At 33.2% G+C, this 26,572-nt stretch overlaps 3 protein-coding genes across 5 annotated transcripts; 2 read left to right on the top strand and 1 right to left on the bottom strand.

The window, feature by feature from the left end:
• Positions 1–2,728: 2,728 nt before the first annotated feature.
• On the bottom strand, positions 2,729–10,105 carry LOC105329636 (transmembrane protein 144). 3 transcript variants are annotated; one of them, XM_034444840.2, is made up of 12 exons: positions 9,971–10,052; positions 9,689–9,854; positions 9,028–9,494; positions 8,759–8,881; positions 8,380–8,479; positions 7,041–7,124; positions 6,719–6,800; positions 6,528–6,614; positions 5,598–5,683; positions 5,028–5,119; positions 3,301–3,572; positions 2,729–3,090 (listed from the first exon to the last, which is right to left on the bottom strand). In XM_034444840.2, exons 3-12 carry the CDS (start codon positions 9,467–9,469, stop codon positions 3,007–3,009), a joined length of 1,452 nt encoding a protein of 483 aa, XP_034300731.2. In that variant the 5' UTR covers positions 9,470–9,494; positions 9,689–9,854; positions 9,971–10,052; the 3' UTR covers positions 2,729–3,006. The 3 variants fall into 3 exon arrangements, with proteins under 3 accessions (XP_034300731.2, XP_034300732.2, XP_034300733.2); XM_034444841.2 differs by lacking the exon at positions 9,689–9,854 and having other exon boundaries at positions 9,971–10,105; XM_034444842.2 differs by lacking the exon at positions 6,528–6,614 and having other exon boundaries at positions 9,971–10,053.
• Positions 10,106–12,271: 2,166 nt separating this feature from the next.
• LOC105320599 (torsin-1A) lies at positions 12,272–17,100 on the top strand. The gene is made up of 5 exons (XM_034444839.2): positions 12,272–12,554; positions 12,718–12,980; positions 14,902–15,077; positions 15,323–15,450; positions 16,064–17,100. The coding sequence occupies exons 1-5, from the start codon at positions 12,371–12,373 to the stop codon at positions 16,327–16,329; spliced, it is 1,017 nt and encodes a 338-aa protein (XP_034300730.2). The 5' UTR covers positions 12,272–12,370; the 3' UTR covers positions 16,330–17,100.
• A 5,134-nt stretch (positions 17,101–22,234) lies between these two features.
• Positions 22,235–24,896, top strand: LOC105320741 (torsin-1B). The gene is made up of 4 exons (XM_066076333.1): positions 22,235–22,426; positions 22,722–22,906; positions 24,418–24,482; positions 24,575–24,896. Exons 1-4 carry the CDS (start codon positions 22,235–22,237, stop codon positions 24,694–24,696), a joined length of 564 nt encoding a protein of 187 aa, XP_065932405.1. The 3' UTR covers positions 24,697–24,896.
• Positions 24,897–26,572: the final 1,676 nt, after the last annotated feature.

Raw genomic sequence — 26,572 nt, 5'->3', positions numbered from 1 at the left:
ATCTTTGAACATTATAATACACTGTGTAATGATCAGAGATGCACTACGACCAGGGGCAATTCTTATCTCAATTCAGAATTAGTCCGAACTGATCATCTCAATTAGTTAGCGACCCCCTCCTTCTAAAAAATGTATAAAAAATTAAGAATGTAACGAGGAATTCTTCATCTTTCTATCTAATCCAACATCTTTACAAGCCAAAATAAAGTAGACAATGGAAACTGACTTCTACTCCAATACTGATTGTACGAGTACGAAACTAATGAATTTCATAGAAAAACATATCTTTTGATAACTTTTTTTTGTTTTTACAGTTTATTTACTTTTTATTCTTTAAACATTTTTCGTACGATTTATTTTTGGGCAGTGCGACCAGTGAGTGGGCGAACTACCTTGGGATTCTGAGGCGTTGATCAGACTGATAGATGACTCATTGTTCTATAATCCCGTCCGTTTGTTTGTGCAGTATTAGAGAACGGTGTATAGTCATAAGACATATTATTCCAATCACAACACCGGTAGGTATATTTAGACCACTCCTCTCAGTACCCCCAATGATGTCAAGCTACAGGCAGCGACCTAGATACCAAGCGATTGATTCATTGTGTTAATGATCCATGGTGGTGGAATGTCCAAAACAACGTGACAAGTTTTGGAGAAAACACGAGCATATGTAAACTAGAACTATATATCTTCAAAGATTGCAAACATCTGCATCTATAATAATGAGAGAGAGAGAGAGAGAGAGAGAGAGAGAGAGGTCAGAAGATGATGGGGTCTGCAGTTTATGTCCATTGTTTCCATGGAATAATCGTCGCTTGGAATGCACTCACGCGGAGTTCGCTGTAGCCGCTGTCAGATGCACCATCTCTTCTTCATGGCTGACGATGGATCGCATATTTCCTCAAGTTTTTGGCGTTACTGGAGAACTGCCTATACTCTGCATCTTTATATGCTTTGCCAGAAAATAATCAGAGAGTAATTTTCTATTTTCTACCATACGTCCTAAATAATAATGATGATAACGATGAAAATGTCGATGATGGCGACATGGTGACGATTATATGCTTTTTTGAGTATTTTACAATGTATTCAATCAATTAACCACTCGTAAATTCATCTTATAAGATGCATAAAATTCACAGTTTAACAAGTATCTATAGAACTAAACTTTATTAAATAAAAGAGTTTTACTTGAAATGTTATTACTGATAAATTAAAATGAGAACTGGGAAAAATGCACGTTTGAATAATCTCAAGATATAAAATATACTGGTAATTTTTATTTTCTTTAAAAAATTTTTTTATTTATATGATAACGTTTACAGAAACAATAACTTTACACAATAATAACAACTCTACAGAGGAATAAAAAAAAATTTCCATATGAAGTGGAAATACTTTGACCATGCTTATCATATATGTACATCTATAAAATAATTTAGGTAAAACTTTAAAATGATACACTGATAGTCTGACACTGTATATAAAGGTCTGGATCAATAAAGATAATGACTACTTGCCAAAGAGATGGTACATTCTAAAATGCAGTCAGCACTGTCATTTGAAACAAAAATATACACACACCATTGAGTGATGAATCAACACCTGGAGATCTGAGACCAGTCACACATTACTACAAACAATTGCTACATTTCTTTTATTTTATACTCCTCTAAGATGGACTGTTATATTAATTTGTCTAATCATTGAAAATCCTACATTATCAAACCTGCATATTATATCACAGTAATACAAGGATTTTATTCTACAGGCAAAATACTCTTTGTAAATGCTTCGCTAACAATAACAAGAGCAGGCTTTACATTGGTGTCAAAATAAAATATTACAATTACAACCTATATAAAAAAAATACCGGTACTACCGTAAGTAGATTTGAAAATAAAGTCATCACAGCTCATGCACAAAACAATGAATAAACAATATGAGGAATTCACTCAGTTGTCATGGGAGACGATGCAGATACATGTATACTTAAAATTTGAAGCTATTTCTTTTAAAATGTATTCATTTTTATGAAAAAGATGATAACATACTGTTCCAATTACCAGTATTCTGAAATTAAAATTTACATTGTAATGATTCTTGACTCCATTTAACAGGATTAAACTACTAAGAGTGTTATAGCTAATTTTTTTAAACAAAAACCAATTTTAGTATAATGGGAGAGTAAAGCTTACATGATTAAAGTACATATTTTTTCAATCAATATTTTAAATTTTTCAAAATATACAATCTTTTACAAAACTATATGCATAATCTAAGAAGAGTAACAATTGTGAAACCAAGTGAAAGACAGAATTTATAGACACATGAGACGTTCCTCAATTTTATATAATTTTCCTTGATATATCATTCCTCATTTATTAACATTTAATCCTGTTAATTCCCAAAAATTCAGGGTACATTACCAGGCTCTTTGCGGAGCTAGAATATTTAGAATTTTCCTTAAAATATAGCATGCAAAATGGATTTGAATCCTTATAAATAAAGCCATATTATATATTTCTGATTGAACTCCTAATATCTAAATAAAAAAGTATCATATAGCATAAAAATATAATTATGGGATTACTTAGTGGAAATCTTCACATTGTGGAGATAGGAAAAATAGACATAAAAGGAAGATAGGTCGCGTCTGACCTTGTGACTGTCAGGTTAAAAGCTGATGGTTTAGTCAAATGAACTATGTACTTAGAAAAAGATAGAAAATATCAAGCACTGTTTATTTTTTTTAATTGTCACAAAATAGAGTTGTCTTATTTCTCCTTGAATCGGACACATGTATTACTCTCAAGTCAAAATATTCCATCTTTTTAAAACTACAGAGTATTCAGTGGAGTGAATATGACTGCTTTCTTTGAAAAGCAAAATGTCTTACAGATTATTGGTTTTGATGATGCTTGAAATGAAGTATCACAGAGCATAAACCCAATATCACCAAGGTATAGTTTGTATTGTTTACATCTAGGAAAAGGGAGATCACTATTTTTCAGATAGTGCAGTGAGTACAGCTCCAGTTATCACAAAAACAAAGCCCAGCAGTAAAATGCAAATGTTTCTGGTTCCCTGCAATGATAAATGACACTTATAAGAATACAATATTAAACTACATAACTTACCAGTAGATTGAGTGGAACAAATACAAGAATTGATTTAAGAAAAGTTAACTTAGCTTCAATACAAACACAGATATTCTAAATCAAGTTTAAATAAGTTTAAAGACAATCAAATTATCAATAGCTTATACATGTAAATATAATCAATGTGTACACATACCCTAATTTCATGGAATATAAAAATTCCCCATAGTGAAGCAACGATGGAAGGTCCTGTGGTAATTATGGGAAATGCTATGGCGGGAGACAGGACCTGATTGGCTACAAACCAGCCGGCTGTAGCCCCACCCCACATGAGACCAGAGATCACCCCCGGGAGGATGACCTTGGGATAGACCTTGGGCTTGTTCTTCATGAAGATGATGTAGATGACAAAATACACTGTGCTTGTACTGTATATCCCACAGAAACAGGCAAACACATAGTCCAAAGCTGTCAATATAAAAAGTAAACTCACCTTCATTACTAACATACATATATAGACAACAAGAGGCCCATGGTCCACACTGCTCACCTGAGAAACAATAGCCCTCTTTACAAGTCATTTATCTGGACAAAGTGGTAACATATATCCTTTATAAATATATTTACAAATTTTTCTCCAGGTATTCTTATGCTAAAAATTGAGCCCCTTTTGTAATAGGATGCTTTCATAGTCTTATCATTTATTGAGCTTTACAGTTCTCTTTATATTTGTATGTAAACATTTGACCCCCCACCCCCCACCCAATTGTGGCTTCACCCTACCCTCTAAAAACATGATTTGAACAAACTTGAATCTATACTATCTGTGAATGCTTACACATAAGTTTTAGTTTTTCTGGCCAATTGGTTCTTGAAAAGCAGATTTTTGAAGAAAAAAAAACAACAAATTTTCTATATTTCTTAATTAATTCCCCTTTAAAGAAGCTGTTACTCTTCATTTGAAAAAACTTGAATCCCTCCCTTCAATAATGGTTTGTGTTAAGTATGATAAAATTGTCCCAGTGGTTATGGAGAAGAAGATGTGCATGAAGTTGGGAAAAGTTAATGATGACAACAATGACAACAACAGACAACTGACAAATTTTGATCATAAAAGCTCAGCCAAGCTTTCAACTCAGGATAGATAAAAATGAATGAAACATTTTTTTCTTCTAATTTTTATGCTGTGCTGAAAATATCAAGTCAAGGTCAACAATTTGGGCAGAATTTAGCAACATCTCATATCATCTATCTATGGTTCAACTTTACAGACTGTATAATAAAACATTCTGATCTGTTAAACAATATTTTTAGAAGTTGATTGACCTTAAAATACAAAATAGGTTTAAAGATAAAAAATGTTGGTATCATTGAATTCCTTTCTAACTGTTCTGAGTTTGGTATCTTTTAGTTAGGATTTCAAAGTTACATTCTGGACAAAATGTCTTGGTGGGTTTTTTTTCAAGCTGACATTTAGATAAAATGGCAAGTTAAGATTAAAAACTTAACATTTGTACATGTCAGTGTATTAATATTGTTTTAGTTTCAAGTTTACAGTCCTTATATACATGAATCAAAGCATATTCAGGAAATGACTGATTTCCATGTTTAAAGTCTTAATATCAAAGGGAATTAAAGTTATGGACCTACTAATACATGAATTTGGATGAGGAAGATTAAGAAGAATTTAAGTTTGACCTTTAGATCGTAAATTTGTGTCAAGGTGAAAAATCTTATCTAGTGCACCTCTCATTGATGTCATCTTCAGATTTCAAAGGGTGTTAAAGTTAAGGCCCAACATACACAAGAAGAAGAAAATCTACAACACGATGTCTCCTTTTGGAAGGGTAGACACACATGTAATTATTACTGGGCACTCTTACTTTTAATTTAAGTATTTTCTGTGATTTTTTATCAGCTTACCGTTTTTGGAGTGACCATGATCCTGGAGATAGATGGCCGGTGTAAACATCTGACCATAGAGGATCCCTGAGAACACAGACAGCACTATACCTCTACAAAAGACACACACAGTATATTTTGGTTTTCAGGACCACATGATCATACATGTAGCTAAACACAGAAACTTAATTACTTGTCCAAAAGTCACACTAAAACTGATTGAATAACCAGTTTATTATTTTGACATTCAGTCAACAAGTAAAATCCAGTGTCCAATTTTTTATGAGCAAACTAACTACATGTTGGTAGTCAATAACCTAAAATGTATTAGAGCATCTTTCAAAAGAGTTGGCTTATATAAATATTCAGAGTCCTATGCCACATAAAATGCTGGATTTCAGTATACATTGTCATATTTTGAGGTAAAAAATTTGTTTTTCAATACACTGGAATTTAAACAGCAAATTTAATAACTTAATATTCAAGTAAAATGTACCTAACTGTAAGGTTTTAGCATCCGAAAATATGGAAAACTGAGAGATAGATACAGGTTAATACTGAGATAATGAGATATTCCTTCTGTGTACTTACAGAGCTCTTTTGCTGCCAGGAGACAACCTGTCTATAAAAGTACTGTCCTCGGAATCGGAAGATTCAGCATTGATGCTTCCTCGTGACTGAAATATTGATAAATACAACCCTGGCAAGTTCTATAACTCTTGCAAGTATGTAAAAAGAATAAAGACACATAGAATAATGGAAATCAGAAATATTAAAAACAATTTATATTGCCAAATATATCATGCAGGGCTTTGGATGTAAAAGCTTAAAGCAAACTAATACTGTAGACTCCTTATTTATTTTATGCGAGTACCCGCTACTTAATTGTGCGATTCCCTCAAATTGTGAATGCATAATTTTTATAATAGTTTTCTTTGGTTTACATTGCTCCAAAAAATTAAAGCGATAATTCAAAATCTGCAAGATGTGCATTTTGTGATTTTATGCGGATATTAATTCATCACATTTTTATATGAATCTACTAAACCATACCAAAAAATATCTCCATAACATTGCTATAACTGATATAACAATGAGATAACTGAGTAATCAAAATAATTGTATTAACAAATATATGTTATGTGATTAAGAGTTCCAACTCACTTCAACATACTAGTATATGTATTTGGAGTATTACAGACACATGTATCAATGTTTAAGATACACATTTCTTGCATCATCGCCAGTGTGAGATTGGTTTGTCTAGTGTGAGACAGCAGTGTGAGATTTTTCTGTCTTACACTGTGTATTACTACGAACGCAAACCAGTTTATCTCCATTAAATCACCAAATAAATTCGCCGCGAATAGAAGTCGGTTTACAGTATATAAGCAAAATAAACATCCATTCTTGACTAATTTTTTTTTCAAACCTTTCTTTACTTGAATATAGATAATGGCAGAGGATGGAACTTGAGAGGTGTGGGGATTGGTATAGGGGTGGGACAGTAGGAGTACTTACTCTTCTCTGATTAAAGACCAACTGATCGTGATTGTTTGAGTTACTGTATAGGGAGTCCCCAGAGGTTCCATAGGTTTGTCTGGCAGGCTGAAACAAAGCCGCTACATTTACTAAGAGAAGTAAGCGGAAGCTACTGATGTGATAGAGAGTCACTGTAGGGGTAATGTATGGACAACATGTCCGAATCTTACCGAGCCGCCCAGGAGAGGTTCCGTGTCAGTTGGTAGGTCAATTGGGGTGACGTTATTCTTAACAAAGGCAAATACAATCGAGCTGAAAGAAAGCAATACAAAAGTATCATTCAACTGAATTACTATTATACAACTTTTTGTGATATCGTTTCAATGAACATTATGCTTTTGTCATTGTTGGTCTTCTTAATGCTAATTTTGCACGGAAATCTTTATGTGGTGTCCAGTGTACAATCTCATTTAAGAGGGCAAAATAGCCCAGTAAAAACTAAGGTTCAAGAGAATTGACTGGTTACCTGTATAAAGAGAATTAATTGGTTACCTGGATACAGCCACAATGACACCCACAGTGTTCAGCGTGTAATCTCCAATGTTGGTACTCTCGGTCAAACCAAACCAACCAAATCTAGAGGAAAAATCGGTCTTCAAACATAGCAAAAGGTGCTTACAAAGGGAACTTTTATTGTATCTATTTTAGTTGGAGCTGTTTGGTGTATTTGTGTTTTATATTCTAAGGTTGCATGTTGTTAAACAGTGGTGTATAGTTATTAGCACTGCAGTGGTTTCTCTTCGTAATATAAGGCAATATTTCTTTGAATTTAGTATTGTGTATACGGTAAAACACAGTTAAGGGAAACACACTTATAACAAATATACACTTACAGCAAATCAGTTTCATTCCCCTAGTCTTAGAAATGTATTATAAATCTAATGGATAAAATCAATTACCATGTACAGTTATAATCAATCCAAATTACTTCTCCCTGGCACTTTACTTTAATTGTGTTTGGAAATAAACTTCTCATTTTATCATTTTAAACTTCTACCATAAATTGTTTCTAATTCTACCATTCTTATGTGCATGATGACTACACAACAATGTCTAAGCCTTAAATCTGCAGTGGTTCAGTCAGAGCATCTTTGAATACAACTAACCTGCTGATGGCAAATCATTTTACTACTTACAGTTAATTCTCAAAACAAGATATCTCTTTATTTTTGTCATCAAAACTATTAATTTTCTCGTTTTGCATATACATGTATACAGTAGTATCTTTTATTTAACATGTTTAATGGTAATAAGGGAATCTGTTTATAAGTACTGTAACAATTTAAATATTCAAAAAGATCCACTGAGGAAACATTCTTCTTCTTGGGGGTCAATGTTCGTGGGCAGCCAAAATTTTCTTGGTTCGTGGGGACATGATTTTGTTGGTACATGTAGTAAGTTTTAGATAATTTTAATAAATATTAAACAAATGCTTGTACATACATTTGTGGGGATGTAAATTCGTGGGCAAGTGTTATCCACGAAGCCATGAACATTGGTCCCCCATGAACAATGATGATTCCACAGTACTCTACAATTCTGCTCTCATGACAATATCATATTAAAGATGATATGCTCAAGATATTAAATTTTAGAAAATACTAGGACCTAGCATCTAAAAAAACAACAAACAGTTTGGACTCTTAAGTAAAAAAAAAATTCATAATTTAATTTTAAAAAAAACCCAGAAGCAGTAACCTTTTGCATTTAAGGATTCATCAACAAAACAACAATCTCTCTCTCTCTCTCTCTCTCTCTCTCTCTCTCTCTCTCAGCAAAAATACAAGAAATATCTTGTTTTAGGAATAAATAGTAAACTAGCTTGCCATACCTGCTGGTCGCCCAGCCACTGAGAAGGTTGGTCATACCCCAGATACACAGACCGAGGCCCATGCCAATTGTCTTGATGATCGGAACAACACAAATATTGCCTGAAATTCAATACATCTTGTAAATATGTACCATGCAAATTCATAAATTTTCTTACATATGATCAAAACAAAAATCTGCCTGTAGCATACAATATTTTGTATTCCCATTTTCTACCATTCAAATAAATACAGTACATTTTTATAAATAATCATGTAATCATAAAAATTGAATTTTTTAAAAAAATGAATCTAATAATAACTATCAAAAAAATTAATACATTTGGACAATAAAGCTAACATAAATGTTTTAAAACCAAAACCTTCGACACTCAATCCTACCTGTTTCCCATATTAAACCACCTAACATTACCAGTGGGTAGAAGTGGTTTGTGCCACGAATCACCTGTACTATAATTCCTACCAGAAGGGCACCCCCACACAGAATCCACTGAAAGAACATCCCTACAATGGGATATAAAAGAAAAGGTTGGTTATAGGTACAATAATTTAATATTCTGATATCACTACATGTATCAAAGCTTGATTATATGCATGCATTTATGACACATGACTTCAAATAAATGTAAATAAGCAAGATTCAAACTTACCATCTCCAGTTTCAAACTTCTTGACAGGTGCAAAATTACTTCCATAAAGAAAAACAGCAACCCCTGCACTGATGAATCCTACATATTTGGGCAAGGTGCTATTGTCACTGGTAGCAGCGGTGGTACCTCCAGTGGTGCCTGCTGTCGTGTAATCCCCTGTAGTTACCTCCACTGTGGTGGTATTATAAGCTTCTGTGGTTACGTTTATTGTGGTAAAATCTGTATAGCTAAGGGTCGTTGTAGGTTCAGCCGTAGGCTCAGTGGTGTAGTTCACAGATGAGTTAGAATCTTTGACTCGTACAAAGCTTGTAAAAGCTGTTGGAAAAGTCACTTCGACAGGTTGATTTGTAACACTTGCTGTAGTTGCATGGCTCAATGTCACAAAGAGTATTAAAATTATACAGAAAATTGGAAGCCAGGTAGGGAATTGCTTCTGGGTCATTTTGTTTTAAAGATGTTAGTCAAAACTGTAAAATAAAATATAATTTTCGACATAAAACATGTGTAACATGAAGAGAGAAATAATGATGGACCAGACCGGGATTTGAAACCAGGCCCCTGAATCTCTAGTCAGGTGCTCACTCATTACTGGGTTATTATCAGCAAATTAATGTACGTGTTTATGTTATATTAATATCAACATCAATTTAAGTCAACTCACCAAAGATATGTGTATCATATGTTAATTAAAGATGTCACACGGGAATGAACCAGTTGAACATTTTATCATATAGCCTATGTGTCGAAAGTTTAATTGTTGCGATAAGTAATTAGTCTTTGGACAGCGATTATCATTCGCCTTCGACCTTCTTTTTTTAAGCCGCCCACTAAATCAATGGAATAAATGAACATTTTAAAGAGCGAATATCATCGACCCTTGAAAAGATTACTTGCTATATTTATACCAATGAAACAAAGTTATTTAGTTCCAGCTATATTTTACCTGTAAGAAAATATAGAACAGTTATGCGTCGATCTTTTGATTCCTCCTTTTTTTATTTTGTTTATGTTATCATGTGACTTCTATAATTATTTTAGTAACTATGGCGGTTCGGCCCCAGGGATGTTTCGACCTGCGACGTTTGACCTTTTCTTTACTTATATTCATATACAATGTACATGTGTCATATTGTAAACTTTGAGTTTACTGGGTGGTACGTGTATGTAAGTACCAGAGACATAAATAATAATTATTATTGATGTCTCAGACTCTCTGGTAAATACAAAATTTACAATGCTGACATGAAAATGTAAATGATTAGGCCTATTTATCTTTAAATTACGGTTTTTGAGTGGATCAGAAGCCCTTATATAGCATGTTATGATTTGGGGAGATGTAAACCCTTTAGCTCTCAGCAGAGACATAAATAACATGTCTCTGCTCTCAGTTAATTTTTACTTATGTTTTCTCCAAAAATTTATGCGTGGTACTTTAATTAACGGGAAAATATTGTTTGCTGATTCGAGATATTTTATATAATGAAATTCACGGGGTCATTTGGTGACGAGTCTTTCAAGTTTGGACGGTGTTCGAGTAGCATAGGAAGTCATATTTACGCGGCCCGTCTTCTTAATTACTCAAACCGATCAAACTTTCTGTAGGATGCTATTTCAATTATGCGATAATATTAGTACTTAAGGTGTGTAAAAGTTTTTTTTCGTTGTTGCTATAAGTCCCTGCATTATTCCGGGGACGGCGCAAACAAATATAGATAGGTTTAAAGAACTATATATATGGTATGGGCCTAAAGTGGCCCCCTAAACGGAATATCATTATTGTACTGTAATTCTTTGTTTTCTTTGTACATATATATATATATGTGATGTTTTTACTTAATGTTCATTTTGATTCAAGTGCCCACAATTTAGAAAAACGGCATTGTAAAGACAACCTTTTTCCCGCCATTTTTGCATAAAAAAGCTTGTTTTCAAGCAGTTATTCTTTCAGGAAACATAGAGCGCATCCTTGAGCCATCAAAATATTTTAATCAGAGATGTACCTAGCCAAGTCTAATAAGTAACAAAAATTTTGTCCTGGTTCAAGCATGCGCTCTATATTTCCCATTTGTAAAAAGATGAGAAAAATGTCAATTTTCGACTGATTTTGATTGAATTATAGAAATAGCGTCACTTCTGACGTCATATACTGCAAGTGAGTGCAAATAAATCAAACAAATATGTGAAAAATATATCCTATATCAACTCTTTTAAATTATAACATAACATTTTATTGTACCCGAAACACTTTAAAAAATGGTGAATTATGGGGGCCAAATTTAACTCTTATCATATATACATGTAGAACCATTTTAACAGGAGCTTGGACTTTGGGTAGTTGTGTCAAACAGAAATGTGACGTAGGCCTATCTATTGCATTGTAGGCCACTCAGTCATGGCTCTTTGAAATCAACAAGCTTTGCCTGGCTTTTGAGCTAATGCTACGCAATCGGTGTATATTTCGCTTGAAACCAAGCGTCATTTTAACTTGTTTTGACGAAAGAAATAGATAGTTACATCCTACTGAAAGTCCAAGGCCTTGTTAAAATGGTTCTAGTTCTTTGACATTATATGGTATATTTCTTCTAAGTTTCAAAATTTTTACGGTTATTCGTGGCCGGTAATGTCTTTGATGAAAAGGGTGTGGCAAAATTAATGATTGTTTGTCCACACAGGCCTATGCAGGAACGTATAGCCGGAAGGGGGGGGGGGGTCTGGTTTTTTGCGACCATGTAAAAAATTGAAGTGAAAATAAGGGACTGAGCAGTAAAATTGAATTTGTAAGTTATAAGTACATGCATGCTAACCATACTACCCCACCGACGGATTAGGATTTTTTTGATTTTTGGAATTTATTATCTTGTCAAGATTTTTTGGATATTCAGCAGTTGAAATGAATTGCAGTGTGATTTATATAATAATATATATTATTTAAAGTCTTTATTCCCCAGAACACATCATATACTATGACTCGTGTATATTTAAAATTTACATAATTTTGATAACTTTGTTATGGTGGATAAAATTGTGGTGCGAAACATCTCTTCGGTCGAAACATTCCAGGTCGAAACAACATACGTATACGAATGTAGAATATATATCTGGTAGACTGGTACCGATAACGATGCCTATTTTGGCATGTTTTGGTACTAGGCCTTAGTATTCTATCCACTAAAACACATGATAATATTGTAATTTCATTATAATATATTAAACATAAAAGTGTTTTGTGAGTCACAGAATGTTTAAGTACAATGATTCCGGAATAAATTGTTCATTTTAAAATTAGACATTAATACTACTTTCGGTTTGCCCTCGTTTGCCTTTCGCGGGTTCATCGGTCAATATGAACTTCGTTAAACTAGTTATGTTTTATGGAGTAATTACTTATGTTTCAGCAATAGAACCCTTCTCTGCACTCGGGGCCATTGGAACAGCAGTAGTTGCTGGACTATACACAGTTTTTACACCAATTAAATGTCAATTTAAGGAATGCTGCACTTCAAAGTGGATAAGTCTGAATACAACAGGTAGTCATAAATTAATCGTTTTTTGTGTTATCAAACAATTGTACTTTTACAGATCGTATATATATCAGGAAATAAAAATCAAACCGGTGACTGCATACACACACAAATAGTAAGATATAATGAATCTCTCTCTCTCTCTCTCATGAATATTATTTATTAACAGCTCTCCAAGAAGATCTTAGAAGAAGACTCTATGGACAGCATTTGGTAACAGATGTTATCATTAAACATTTGAAATCTCACATGACAAAAGACCCATCAAAAGCATTGACTCTTTCATTTCATGGAGGAACTGGAACTGGAAAAAACTATGTCAGTAAGATCATTGCTGAGAGCATATACAAGGAAGGAATGAGGAGTAAATATGTCCATTTAATCTCTGCAACCAAAGAATTCCCACATAAAGACATGGTTCCTTTGTACAAGGTAATTCAAGATTATTTCATAGAGAGTGCATGCATGTGTAATGGATGGGAGGAATAACAGACCAGCCCAGGATTCAAACCAGCTTAATCTCCTATCCGGTGCTCTACCTAGTGATCTATCTGGCACGTGTATTTGAATCGGTCTGACCATCACATTCCTTCTCCCTTAAATGATCTTCACCCTTGAAGTCACCCCTGGCTCCTCTCCTGGCAGGATTTTGACTTGTCAGTTCCAGGGGTTGGTCACAGCATCAAATGTAACTAGATGAGAGAAATAATGACAGACAAGTACTGGATTCGTACCCGGTCCTCCTGAATCTCTAGTCAGGGGCTCTACCAACTGATCTATATGGCACCAGTATTCAAAGCACTCTGACCGTCACACATAAATTAAGAGAGCTAGGTGGTCATGGCCATTTTTACCCCATATTTGACTTCGCTCTGTATAATGATATAGGAAAATGTTCAAATTTCAGAGCTAGAATACTTGCATTTATTCTTTTCTAAATATAAGCTTATGGCCCAAGACATCATATTTTAAAGCTTAGGGCTATGAGGCGCCGTTTTAATATTTTTGAGGTATTTTCTGATATCAAAAAATAAATATTTGATATCAATAATTCGAATTTTTGATATCAAAAAATAATTCTTGATATCAAAAATTAATTCTTGATATCAAAAAATGATTTTCTGATGTCACAAAATAGATTTTTTGATATCAAGAATTACAGTTGATTTTTTTTATATCAAAAAATTGAATTCTTGATATCAGAAAATCATTTTTTGATATCAAAAAATCGAATTCTTGATATCACAAAATCATTTTTTGATATCAAAAAATCATTTACTTTTTCTGATATCAGAAAATCTATTTTTTGATATCAGAAAATAAGTCTTACATAAAATTACTATCAACTTAATGAATGCTCCCTGTAATGCAACTTTTGTAATTTGTAAGAAAATGTGTTTCAAGCCTGTAGATGTCTCTAAAGAATAATAATGAATGCCTTATTTTAAACCTGGTTTCATTCTGGCAAGTTTTGCCACATATACAATGAACAACACTGCTTTCTTTGCGATTTGCTGTGAATATTGAAAAATGATGGCCTCGCATAATATAAAGAGTTATACAGGCGTACAGTTAGCGCTTTCAATACATAAGACCAGAATTATCAAGAACACTTATTAAATTTTACGTTAAAATAAATAAAAGACAACAAATATTTAAATGCAAATCTGGCTCTGTAGTTCGGCAATTTAATTTTGGGTCAAGGGAGTATTCATTAAATAGGTGAAATTTATTCGCCATTTTCTTTGAATTTCTGATATCAGAAAATATAATTCTTGATATCAAAAAATCAGTTTCAATTTTTGATATCAAAAAATCATTTTCTGATATCAAAAAATCGAATGTCTGATATCAGAAAATGATTTTTTGATATCAGAAAATGGATTTTTTGATATCAGAAAATGGATTGTATTTTCTGATATCAAGAATTCGAATTTCTGATATCAAAAAATCATTTCCTGATATCAGAAATTCGAATTCTTGATATCAAAAAATCATTTTCTGATATCAGAAAATACCTTAAAAATATTAAAACGGCGCCCCATATAGGGCAGATCTGATGATTAATTTTGATTTTTTTCATATTATATGTATTATATGTATTGCTAGAACGTATAAACATTGACATTCTCTATTAGTGGTGGCCTCACTGGTGTGTTGGAACTAACACTTAAGTGAATACATCACTAACAGATATTGTAAATTTTCCATCATGAGTTTTACAAAAAAATGTTGAACTATTATTTTGAGATTGATGTTCATAATTGTGATGAATCAATATTAATGTATTATTTTTACATGGAATTCAAAATACCGGTAAGGCTCCCACTTGGGCTTTAAATTCTGTTTTCAGGATAAACTGAGGAATTTAGTTGAAAGCAGTGTGAACGAGTGTCCACAGTCCTTATTTATTTTTGACGAAATTGACAAGATGCCAGCAGGAATTCTTGACACTTTAAAGCCATATTTTGACTTCTATGAACAACTTGGGGGCACTGATTACAGGAGGGCAATGTTTATTTTTCTGAGGTATTGTAATGAATTCTTCTTAAGAAAGTTCTTGAAGTTTTAGAAGTTGATTTTTAAAAAAAAAGAATAAATACTGTTCTTTGATTGTTTAAAATACTAAATAAATTTTAAAGTTATTTCCATGAAATCATAGAAAGAATTTCTATAAATCTGATAACCTGTATATGTATTATTTTGATAAATATTATTTTGATAAATTGATTCTTATAAGAAGTTTATAAAAGTATGTGATATGATGCTTTCAGTAACACTGCTGGAGAAGACATATCAAAACATGCCTTGAACAATTGGCATTCGGAGTTCAAAAGAGAAGACATTGGACTCAAGGAAATGGAGCAAATCATCAGCACGGCTGCGATAAACAGCAAAACAAGCAAGTGCTTAAGTATTCCACAATCTGTTTCTTTAATGAGCTAGCTTAGTAGGTGAAGGCAGTGTTTTTTTTTCACCAATTGGACTGGGGGCTGGGGCCCTTTCAATTGGGAAAAATAGCAACAAAACAAGAAAATTGGGAAAATTCATTTTTATTAATTATGATAAAATTTAATGATTTCTATCATTTATTTAAATGCTAATTAAAGCTTAATGCTTCTTTTTTCTAGAGTTCTTGAAATTTTATTATTAATCTGTGTAGTCTTTCTTGAAAATTTTGAACAACTCGTACAAAAATTTTTTTTACATTACAATTGTGAATTTTGAGTCCAAAATTGGGAAAATACCGGTATTAGGAAATTTTCAGTTGGGACTGGGGCCTAATTTCAGCCCCAAATCAGCGCCCCCCCCCCCCAAAAAAAAAAAACACTGCAAGGTGATTGTTAATGCAATATACCTGGTAACCTGTATGTAATAATTAATATCATAATGTTAAAAACATTAATGAAATTTGTATTTTTTGTCAAGAGCTCTGTTTTATATCTAAGTAATGTAAATTTAGAAACAGTGATTATTTCTTAAATATATTGTAAATATTATGCTTTTTTTTTAAGGTGGCATGTACCACAGTGATATAATATACAAACATATGATCACTGCCTATGTCCCATTTCTGCCAATGGAGAGGAAACACATCAAGGAATGCATAAAAGATCTCCTGGTTGCCAGAAATTATTTCAGACGTGAGGACATTCCTGAGGACAAAATCAGAGTAATCGCACAGGAACTGAACTATTATCCAGCTGATATGGAAATATTTTCAGTGACCGGATGTAAAAGAGTTCCAGAAAAAGTGACATATGTAATGGACGAGGAATAAAAATTTGTGAAAAACAATGACAAACACACACTTTTGCAATGTCATTTATTTAAATATAAACTTTTTTTTGCATGCATTGTCTTTCATTAATTCACAGTTACAAACATACACGCATTGTTAATGAATCTAAAAATTTGATAATAATTTTAAAATGGGATCTAGTTTGTACAATAATACCAGTAATTTAAAATTTGTTTGATTTTTGAAAAAGTTTGATGAAGGTTTAAATTGAAAAATGAAACCATATTTTGCATGAGATATGCATATGGTACAGTGTATGTAATTTCAGAGTTGTGTATTTCTAAGAATTTTACTTTAAATTTAAATAGATTAATTCCACATATCAGATCAATAATATAAGGCCCCTAATCATTTACATGTACTTCCTATGATAGTAATATAACCAGTAGATAGAGACTTCTTTATCTACTGTAAGAGTCATTACTTTGTAATAACGGTGATGCAGATTCGTAAAGATAAGCATTATCCAGGAGTTAATTATATACATTTTTATTTATTGCAAGTTATACCGGCCCATTTGTATCTCTAAATATACATATTTGACTGAGCTCTATTCATTTATTTTTGTGCGCATAGTTTACTTTTTTTATGATGCATAAGTAAGGACAAGAACAATGTCTAAACTGTCTTTCTGCTGGTTTTATTTTTGTTTTGTATATATTGTTGTAAATCAGTTTGATATTAAGCATGTACATGTATTGGAATATTGTTTGCGTTTAATTTGAAAAAAAAATGATGATATTCAACTCAGTTTGTGTGACTTCACTTTACACTTAACTCTAGAATTATTTTATCACCATATTTAAAATCTTTCAAGATATTCTTGGATTATTTTGAAAGATTTTAAGGTGCGCCACCTTAAAAAGTGAGAAATCTTGAACACCATACAAATTAATGTGAGCAACCCAGATGTAGGTGTAGAGTTGGGGGCAATTGGAACCAATTTTCGAGGCCAAATATGAAGGTCATATCAGAATTATATGAAAAATCCTTGTCTGGAGCATATCTTCTCCCCCTTTGCTTCAATCTGGCTCATACTTCACTCACATAGTGCCTTTGATCAAAGGGTATGCAGTGACCTTGAATGATGTTTGTAGGTCAAGTGTCAAGGTCATATCTGATCACACTAAAGAGTGTGTGTGTGTGTGTATACACACGCATTCATCACTTAGCCCTATTTGGCTAATACTTTACCTAAACAGACCTTTTTGGTTAATGGCATGCAGTGACCTTGAACCAAGTCAATGTGAAGGTCATATTGGATCTCTTTTTAATCAGTTTTAGACCGTAGAACATTTCCCGTTTGCTTAATTTTGCTGAGATTGAACAAAAATGCTTGCATGCAAGAGGTAATGAGATTGAATTAGAAGTTCTTTGCCAGCTGGAAAATTTTTAAGTTAGAGGTCAAGGTCAAAGCAAAATTCTCTGAAATTCTTTACATCTTATTGTCCATTATTTAAGCGGGGCCCTTTGGGATGGTCACTATCTCAATGTTGTCTAGTTTATGTTTATTTTAAGGCAGGTCTTTTCTGCTGCAAGGCGCGACAATTTCTCCTCCGCATGTTGTTGTTTGTGGGATAGTAGGTCAATGTCATCTGCAAAATCCAGGTCCTCAAAGTGTTTGGTAAAGGCCCACTGCATTCCAGTCTTGTTGCCTTGCGTTGTTTCCATCATGATCCAGTCAATTACAATCAAAAATGTTGTTGGTGAAAGAATGCAACCCTGCCCCACTCCTGTTTCTACTTAAATGGATGTGTGAATTTTCAAGTGGCATCATCATACAGGTTCTTTCAAGTTTTCCCCGCCAAAATAAACAGCTTTACGGTATTTGATACAAAGAAAACGGACTGGCCCTTCAAATAAGGGGGCCTAGATAGGTCAAAAGTCTTTCATCTATAGCTCTTTATTGGGGAATAATTTGTTACGTGTTACGGAAGCAAAAAAATGTACATAAAACAGTTACGTTACTCTCATAAGTATCAAAATATTTTCCTCATAACCTACGTAACAAGATGTTTGATGGGGCGTAGAGACCAATTATTTAATCTTTTATATCTCCATACGAAGTGATAAGCAATGCGGAAGAAAAGATGCTCATGATTATTTTTTCATCGATATGCCATGGCAAGCATAAAGATTTCATTAAACGGTTTCAATAAAGAGATAAAATATCGGCAACTGAAACATTCTTTTCCATATATCTAGAGAACGGTTAAATTGTTTAAACAATTGTTGAACAAAATATATTATATATGCTTATGAATTAAGTCTTTTTGCCAATTAATTAAAAAATGCCTGCGCCAGCGTATCTGCTTACACCTTTGGTATTTCAACACGTGTTATATGATGTCCGTAAGCTATAGTTATATTTCACCTGATAAGTAAAAATTGTAAAATTAATTATAAACCTTCTTTCATTTTCGATAAACCAGCTCGAAATAACAAAAATGAGAGTAAGGTGGTGGACACGTTTTCGCGGATATACCATCTAATGTTTTAATTAAAAATACAAGAGCAATCTTCTAATATAAAAAAAATAGGAGATAACTTTCAAATTAGGTCCCAAAAACGGATCTGAATGCGTTCATTTATAAATTTTTACTGCAAAATAGTTTGTAATATGTTACAGAATCAAAAATGTTCACCTAATGGTTATTAACCTAAACCTTTAAAATATGCAATTTTTCTCATTTGCTCGTGAATTTGAGATTTTATGGCAACCTATTGGAATCACTTATAAAAAAATTTCGGTTACCATGGCAACGATTACCCCGAGCAACCAATTTTAGATCTTTGCACCTTGGTGTATTCATGTACGATATATGATTTATACAGAAAATCGGTAACTATGAATGGCCAAACCCCTTTATAAATATTTGATTCTTACAATGTCATAGAATTGACAGTAAACTCTTTGCCCCTTTCGCTAATTGTGACGTTATAACAGCTTAATTTTAATTTGGAGAGGGCGCAATTCAAATAAGGAATAAGGAATCATTCTTTGAGTATTATGAGGTGATAATTTTGGTCGGGGCGTGATCAAATCCAACAAAGCCCAAAGTTTCTTGTCTGTCTCAGCCGCTCTAGATTTCGACCAATCAATAAACTAGTCGTGTAGATTTCAGCCTGGCTGTTTTATTCAAACAATAAAATGCTTTCTTTGGTGATTCATTCGGGATATGAAGGTAGCGACACCATCAGTTGCAGAAAAAAACATACATAACCCACGTTAGCGGATTATGTAATTTTTTTCTGCAATGATCGCTACCTTCATATTACCCGCATGAATCATTAAAGAAAGCATTTTATTGTTTATATTAACATCTTTCTTTTAACTAATTTATAAATTGAGCGTAAAACGTTAGTAAAATTCACTAAATTACTAGAGCTGTTAATGAACATAAGTACGGTAGCTAAATGAAACAGCCATATCGTCTCCTGTGAGACCTTGAGTTTGACATCACCATGATTATTTCATGCAGTCCGTGATTTTTCTTAGGTCGTTGTTGGCTTCGACCAATTGATAAACAGGTCGTTTTAACCCTGTCAATTTCTTGTCAGTTTCAGCCGTTGTAGATTTCGACCAATCGATAAATGCATGGGCGTGTAGATTTCAGTCTGGCTGTTTTTATAGAGCTATGAATTAACTATAAGTTTCTGTAATATACAGAAGAAATAATACTTGGTAGATGTAAATATAAAAGTGGGCCTGTAGATGTTGCATCTTCATTAAAGTCTCAAAGACAAACAAGGAATTTACTTTATGAGATTTGTAATATGTAATCACCTTTTCGAGTTGCACCAAACACTGTGGGACATCCAAGGAGTTGATGCAATATACAGTGACAACGACAATATCTTCTTGCATACATTTTACAGTGAACCCTGCTTCTTTTACCAGAGGTAGTGAACTATTTGTAGAAGCGGTTTCTTTAAGGGGGATATGCGGCCATCTTGTACATTTGAGGATAAGGATGTGAACATTTTTTGAATTGGCTTGTTTCTGCTTGAAACTGGCCAAAATTGTTGCCAAAATATACAAAAGCAATAAATATGAAGTCCTACATGTAATTTTGTTTGAAAAGTATGTATACAACAACAGGACAATGCCTTTTTAATCTCTTAGAAAAGCTGTCGAACTGCGCAGCTACAGACTTACTTTGAAGATTTAAAAATCTGAAATAAATAAATAACAAGTATGAAAAACGTCAATCATCATGTGTCTGAAACATTGTACTTGCTAACAAGGTCATCGTATTGACCATACAACTTACGTAAAGACAAATCTCTATTCGATAATGTTTGGATTTTTGCATCGAAAATCCTTCAGAAGATCAGAATATTTGCCCCGAGGTGAAGGAAAGCCATGGCGTGTTATTTTGCCCGATGCCGAAGATTTTGAACTCCTTCAAACAGAACTCCTGCACTTTCAATGACCTATAGTTATAGGAGGCACCATCTTTCCACACAAGAAGATACACAAAACAACCTGAACTTCTCCAGATGGAAATACAGTAAATCAAATAGTGTCAATTTTAGTCCTGTCAATTTCTTGTCAGTTTCAGCCGTTGAAGATTTCGACCAATCGATAAACGGGGCGTATAGATTTCAGTCTGGCTGTTTCAGTTTCCGTAAGAAATAGAGGGAATGATACTTGGTAGATGTAAATACATGTATACATAAATATAATAAGTAAGATGTCATTTGGGGGGGGGGGGGGGGGGAGCAGCAGTCCAGGCGAAGTTTTGTGAAAAAAGCGAACAAATCGGGCAAAACATCTTTGCAAAATATTTCAGGATCTATTGACATACCGGTAACTTTTCTACATTTATCTTTCATTATGATGCCATCAACATATTTGGATAAATGTAACAATAATTTAAGCCATTTCGGGGCCGTAACAGTAAAAAAGTGAAGTGCTTTAAGTGCGTGCTTGCAAGTAAGATGATTAAAATTTTCGGTCATTCTGATGTGACATTGAACTGTAGTATTAAAATCTGTATATTATATAAATAGTGCCTGTTTGGGAGGGTAACTGTTGAAATTGACACCCCGAGAAAACCATTTTGGTTTTTGAGGGGTGTCAATTTCAACAGTTACCCTCCTAAACAGGCACTATTTATTTATTATACTGAATGTCTTAATTTTAAAGACAATTTTACTGCTTTTATACAGAAATAAAGTGAATTCTACGGCGAACCGTACGCGCATAATTTACGCGCATATAACAATTCGTTGTGTTACCCGTTGCCAAGTGTGTTGCTAACACTGAGGGTAATAGAACGGATTACCAACTGCGTCTAAACCAATCAGATTTCAGCATTTAACATGAAAGTATAATAAATACATGATACACATGTCACATTTATTACTTGTAAATAATTTACTTATTTATTGAATTCAATAATTTACTTACCTTATTTAATTAAATAATTTACTTACTTTATTTCAATGCTAATGTTTTTTTTATTAAATATAGTAATATATTTTCGCCCCTTTTGCCTTGGTTGTCAGCGTGCTTTGAAGACTGTGCGAATTTGAACTAAATTTTAATTTTAAACAGTAGATGGAGTATCTATCATATATTCCAATGTCTGTGTGAATTTAATATGAGGCTAAACCGTTTTCAAGTACATACGGACGAAAAAACACAGGATGAAAATAAAGTTTTGCTCACTTCCCTACCATTCCCTTTTGATGCATTGCTATTCATCTTTACAGTAATCATTTTGTGAAGTTTCTAAATAGCCTGGTGTTGGTTAATTTTAATGAACATATGTTTCATCATTAAATGCTTTATTGATTAACATTTGTAGCTCTTGAAACAAACCTTGCTAGAAAACTCTATGGACAACATTTAGTTTCTAACATTACCATCAAGTACATGAATACTAATGTGAAAAGGAAGCCATCTAAAGCATTGACTTTCTCCTTTCATGGAGGATCTGGTACTGGAAAAACCTATGTTAGTAGCATCATTGCCGAGAGCATATACAAGAAAGGAATGCGGAGCAAGTATGTCCATTTCATCTCTGGGACAGAATTTTCACACAACCAATATGTTCCTGTGTACAAGGTATATTTTTCCTATAGACGAGCAGTAAAAGTAATTATAAAATGTTAATTACTTATTTCTTATACCAAGCCGGTGCTTCGATGCGAATATACCAAAATCATCTTACTTAATTTTTAAAGTTTCTTCAAACTTCACAGACTTTCCTAAAGTATATATAGAATATATACTTCAGGAAAGTCTATAAACTTTGAAGACAGTATATAATATATGTTCTTCAAAGTCTATAAACTTTGAAGAACATATATTATATACTGTCTCTTGACAATATCAGAGCACGATTGAACATCCATTTTAGGAGGAGCTTAAAAAAAACTCAGTCATTGAAAGTAGTGTCGCACAATGTTCCCGGTCCTTGTTTTCCTTTGTTGATGAAATTGACAAGATACCACCGGGATTACTCGACATTCTAACACCGTATATTGAAAATCATGAGCAATATGATGGCATTGATTATAGAAATGCCATTTTTATTTTTCTAAGGTAAGAAATCAATTGTTTTGATTTGTTACAATTACACATCCACACAACGCCAAGGGTCCTGAGTCCACTCGTGGCCGTGCATGGGACGTTCCGCCGCCACGAGTGGACTCAGTGCCCCTGGCGTTGCGTGGATGACAATTTAATAATTTAGTTATAAAAGAATGTACAATGTAAAATTCAATGACATCTCGTCTGCTTAACATTTTAAGTTTGTTTGGAAAAGCAGCCATGTCTCATTTCATGTAAAGAACAACAGAGTTTCTGATTTTTATGATTGTACAGCAACCTGATAAATAAAAATAATAAACCAATGAATTATTTATAAACGCTTGCTATTCTGTGTATTTTTAAGGACTACACAGCATTCAATTATTACATTTACTGAGCAAAGTGCATCATCATACATGTACATTATAGCATATTTGTTGTGCTGTGCATGAACTATTCCTATAGTCTGTCCCAAGTTATTGCTTCCATCAATTTTTGATAATTTTTAATAGAAAATACACATACCTGTGAAAAAAGTACAGTAGAAATCAATGAAATGGAAAATATCCAAGATATCTTTATTGACAAATTATCCCTTTTCACTCATAAAAGTTTACAGGAACGAAAACAAATTTCTTACGGAGATTTATAATGGGAAATGTTTACATCTTTTCTCCATTCGGAAGTACTCGGGACATCTCGCGCAATTTTTAAACGTTATCATCCGGGCTTATTAATGGCTGATGCAATGCAAAATCCCAGTAGACTTTCTATTTTGGGACGTGTATTGAAACCTAAAGCGGTAGAGGGGGCGTTTCAAAACAGATAATCTGGACAGTGGTGGAAGCAAAACCTCGGGACAGAGTTTAGACAGGGTTTGGGGCTTATCGTGACACTGTGTATCAAACCCTGACAACAATTTTAAGGTACATGTATTCAATGTATAATGAAGGGATATTGAACAATTTTGAATCAAATTTGAAATAGTCAAATATGTATTGCTAGATGAAAATGAAAGTGAAATGAAGCAAATCACATGTCTGACAATATATCAGAAATTTGTCACTTTGCATCCTAAACTTTCTTGAAAGTTTTCTTCCATGATGAAAGGAAAAAAAGTTTAATTTTGTCAAAATATCTGCGGTAAATGATTCATTTTATATCTTAATACAGAAAAGTTTATGCATATATTTACCAAGAGAATTTCAAGTTACATTTTACAATATCTCAATAAAACGTGCGTTGCCCATAGACTTCAATGTAAAATTCAAGGTGCAATTAATTGGACTATAATCAAAATTTTGAAAATTCCTCTGCTGGAGTATTTTTATTCTATAACACCTTCAAAATGATATCATGATTAAGAATATCGGACCATTCATTTGTTAGGTACAAAATGTTGTCGTTATACGGCATTGAATACCTTAAAAGCATATAGTTCATGCACAACACAAAATAGTACACACATTTTTCAGTAATATAGGTGCAGAAGGCATTGTAAACCGTACATTGATACATGCTAGAGAACAAATTAAATTAAAAGAAATGGAGCAAATTATTGAAAAATCTGCCTCTTATGCAGGAAAAAGTGAGTATATGCTGCGATTATAATATTCGTAATATTATAGGGATCTTATCGTTTGTACGATGCCTTTTTTCAATTATTTTTTTTTTACAAAGATGAATTCTACGAAAGTCTGATTATTTTCAAGAACCTGATAACAGCCTATGTCCCATTCCTTCCGTTTGAGAAAAAGCACATCAGAAGTTGCATTATTGATTATCTGATCAAAAAAGAATAGTATAACGAAAGAGAACAAATTCCAGAAGATATTTGGGATACATTTTCCAAAGAACTGCTCTATTATCCAGAGGACGAGGAATTATTCTCTGTATCTGGATGCAGACGTGTCCCAGATAAAACACAATATGTAATGGACGACTTTTAATGCCACAATTATATTTTTTGATATTAATTATGTTAATTTAGATTGTTAACTTGTAATCCGCATTGAAAATTTGAATATATATAAAAAAGGACAAAAGATGTTTTCTAAAGTGTCAACTGATATGTGTATACACTGTATATGGTGCAAATAAAGCCAACATTGAATTTGTTGCACAATGCACATTGAAAATAATCTCATCAGGTGATGATCATAAGATTGGAAATTCGAAAGATTTATTCTCCCGAGACATATCATAGTTCCCATGGCCATAGGCATAGAGTACTACGTGTAATAGTTACTTACTCTAATAAACATAAACGTTGGTATTACCCATGATTATGATTCTCTTTAAGTATACTACATATAGTTGGTGCGGTTTTCTGATACATGTATAAGATTGACATTATTGTAATTTCAGAGTCAGTTAGATTGTCAGTTTCTATGTCGAAATGAAAGTCCTATAATTACCCAAGCTGTTGTAGATGCCACACACTTATTCTGTACAGCAGATGTAACAGGAGCTGAATTTACATAGCACTCTGGTTATCCAACTCATTTTTGTTTGAAAAACATGATGACCAATTACTTCTTGGCAAAATATGTAACTATAACTGTCCATCGCAACAATTTCGATACATGTGCATTAGACACAGTTTACTTCATGTACTTTTGGAAGTTCTTCGGTGTATAATGAGGGCTGTCAATATCATTGCCACCACAATGTATTACTAAAAGTGTTTGGTGTATATTACTCGTTCACATGTTTTAGATTGTTTGAAGAATCCATAATCTTAATAAAAGTTAAACACCCCCCCCCCCCCCCCATGGATTAGGAATTTCATTATTGTTGGAAAAGTTTTTGGTACACGGATTAGGATTTTCATGATTTTGGGAAATAGGTTTTTTTTTAACTTGTCAAGATTTCTGATGATTAGTCTAGCCACCACCCACTTTCAATTTGCTTCAGACGCCACTGCGAATATCAAACGATTGGTCTAATTAATGTATAATTTGTAAGCAGAAGAATTCCACCTGCCAATTGTTTGAATTTTATTCGTGCCATTCAATTAAAAATGTGTGGTCCCACCAATTCAATATACAATGTAACATACTTTACAAAAATGCCTTCCTTTTTATTTGTTTCCGATCATCTAAGCCTTTGAATGCACTTAATTACGTTTTGATTAGTGTACCGTTTTCAACAATATTTGGGAGTGCCAATTGTACCAGAAAAAAAACCCCACAAGGTTTGTCTACAAGTTAAGATTTTCAGGGTTAAAAATTATTGTGTGCACGGTAAATATTTTGCTCTAAAATATAAATATCACAAAGTAAGTCCAAGAAAGAAACCCACAAAGACAACGAAAGCGTGGAAGACCAAAGAATACTTTAACAACGAACTTGAATAAATGTAAAACTTGGGAGAGGCAACGACAATCGCACAAGACAGAGAAAGATAATAAGCCACTGTAGTCGCCCCATGCCAACCAACCCCCCCCCCTCCCCCCCCCCCCCCCCCCACCTCAATCCCTCACCCTCGAATTGTCTTTATCTTTGATCATTTTTGTCCAATACGAGATCATTCTTTAATACTATGGTCTGTCCCAAGTTATTGCTTCCATCACTTTTTGATGATTTTTAATAAAAATGCACATACCTGTGAAAGAAATCCAGTTGAAATCGATAAAAGAGAGACTATCCAAGATATCTTCATTGACACATTATCATT

This window comes from Magallana gigas, chromosome 2 (genome assembly GCF_963853765.1).
Source record: "Magallana gigas chromosome 2, xbMagGiga1.1, whole genome shotgun sequence".
NCBI lineage: Eukaryota > Metazoa > Mollusca > Bivalvia > Ostreida > Ostreidae > Magallana > Magallana gigas.
Note: the sequence above shows the minus strand (reverse complement) of the source record. Positions and strands in the feature narration are given on the sequence as shown.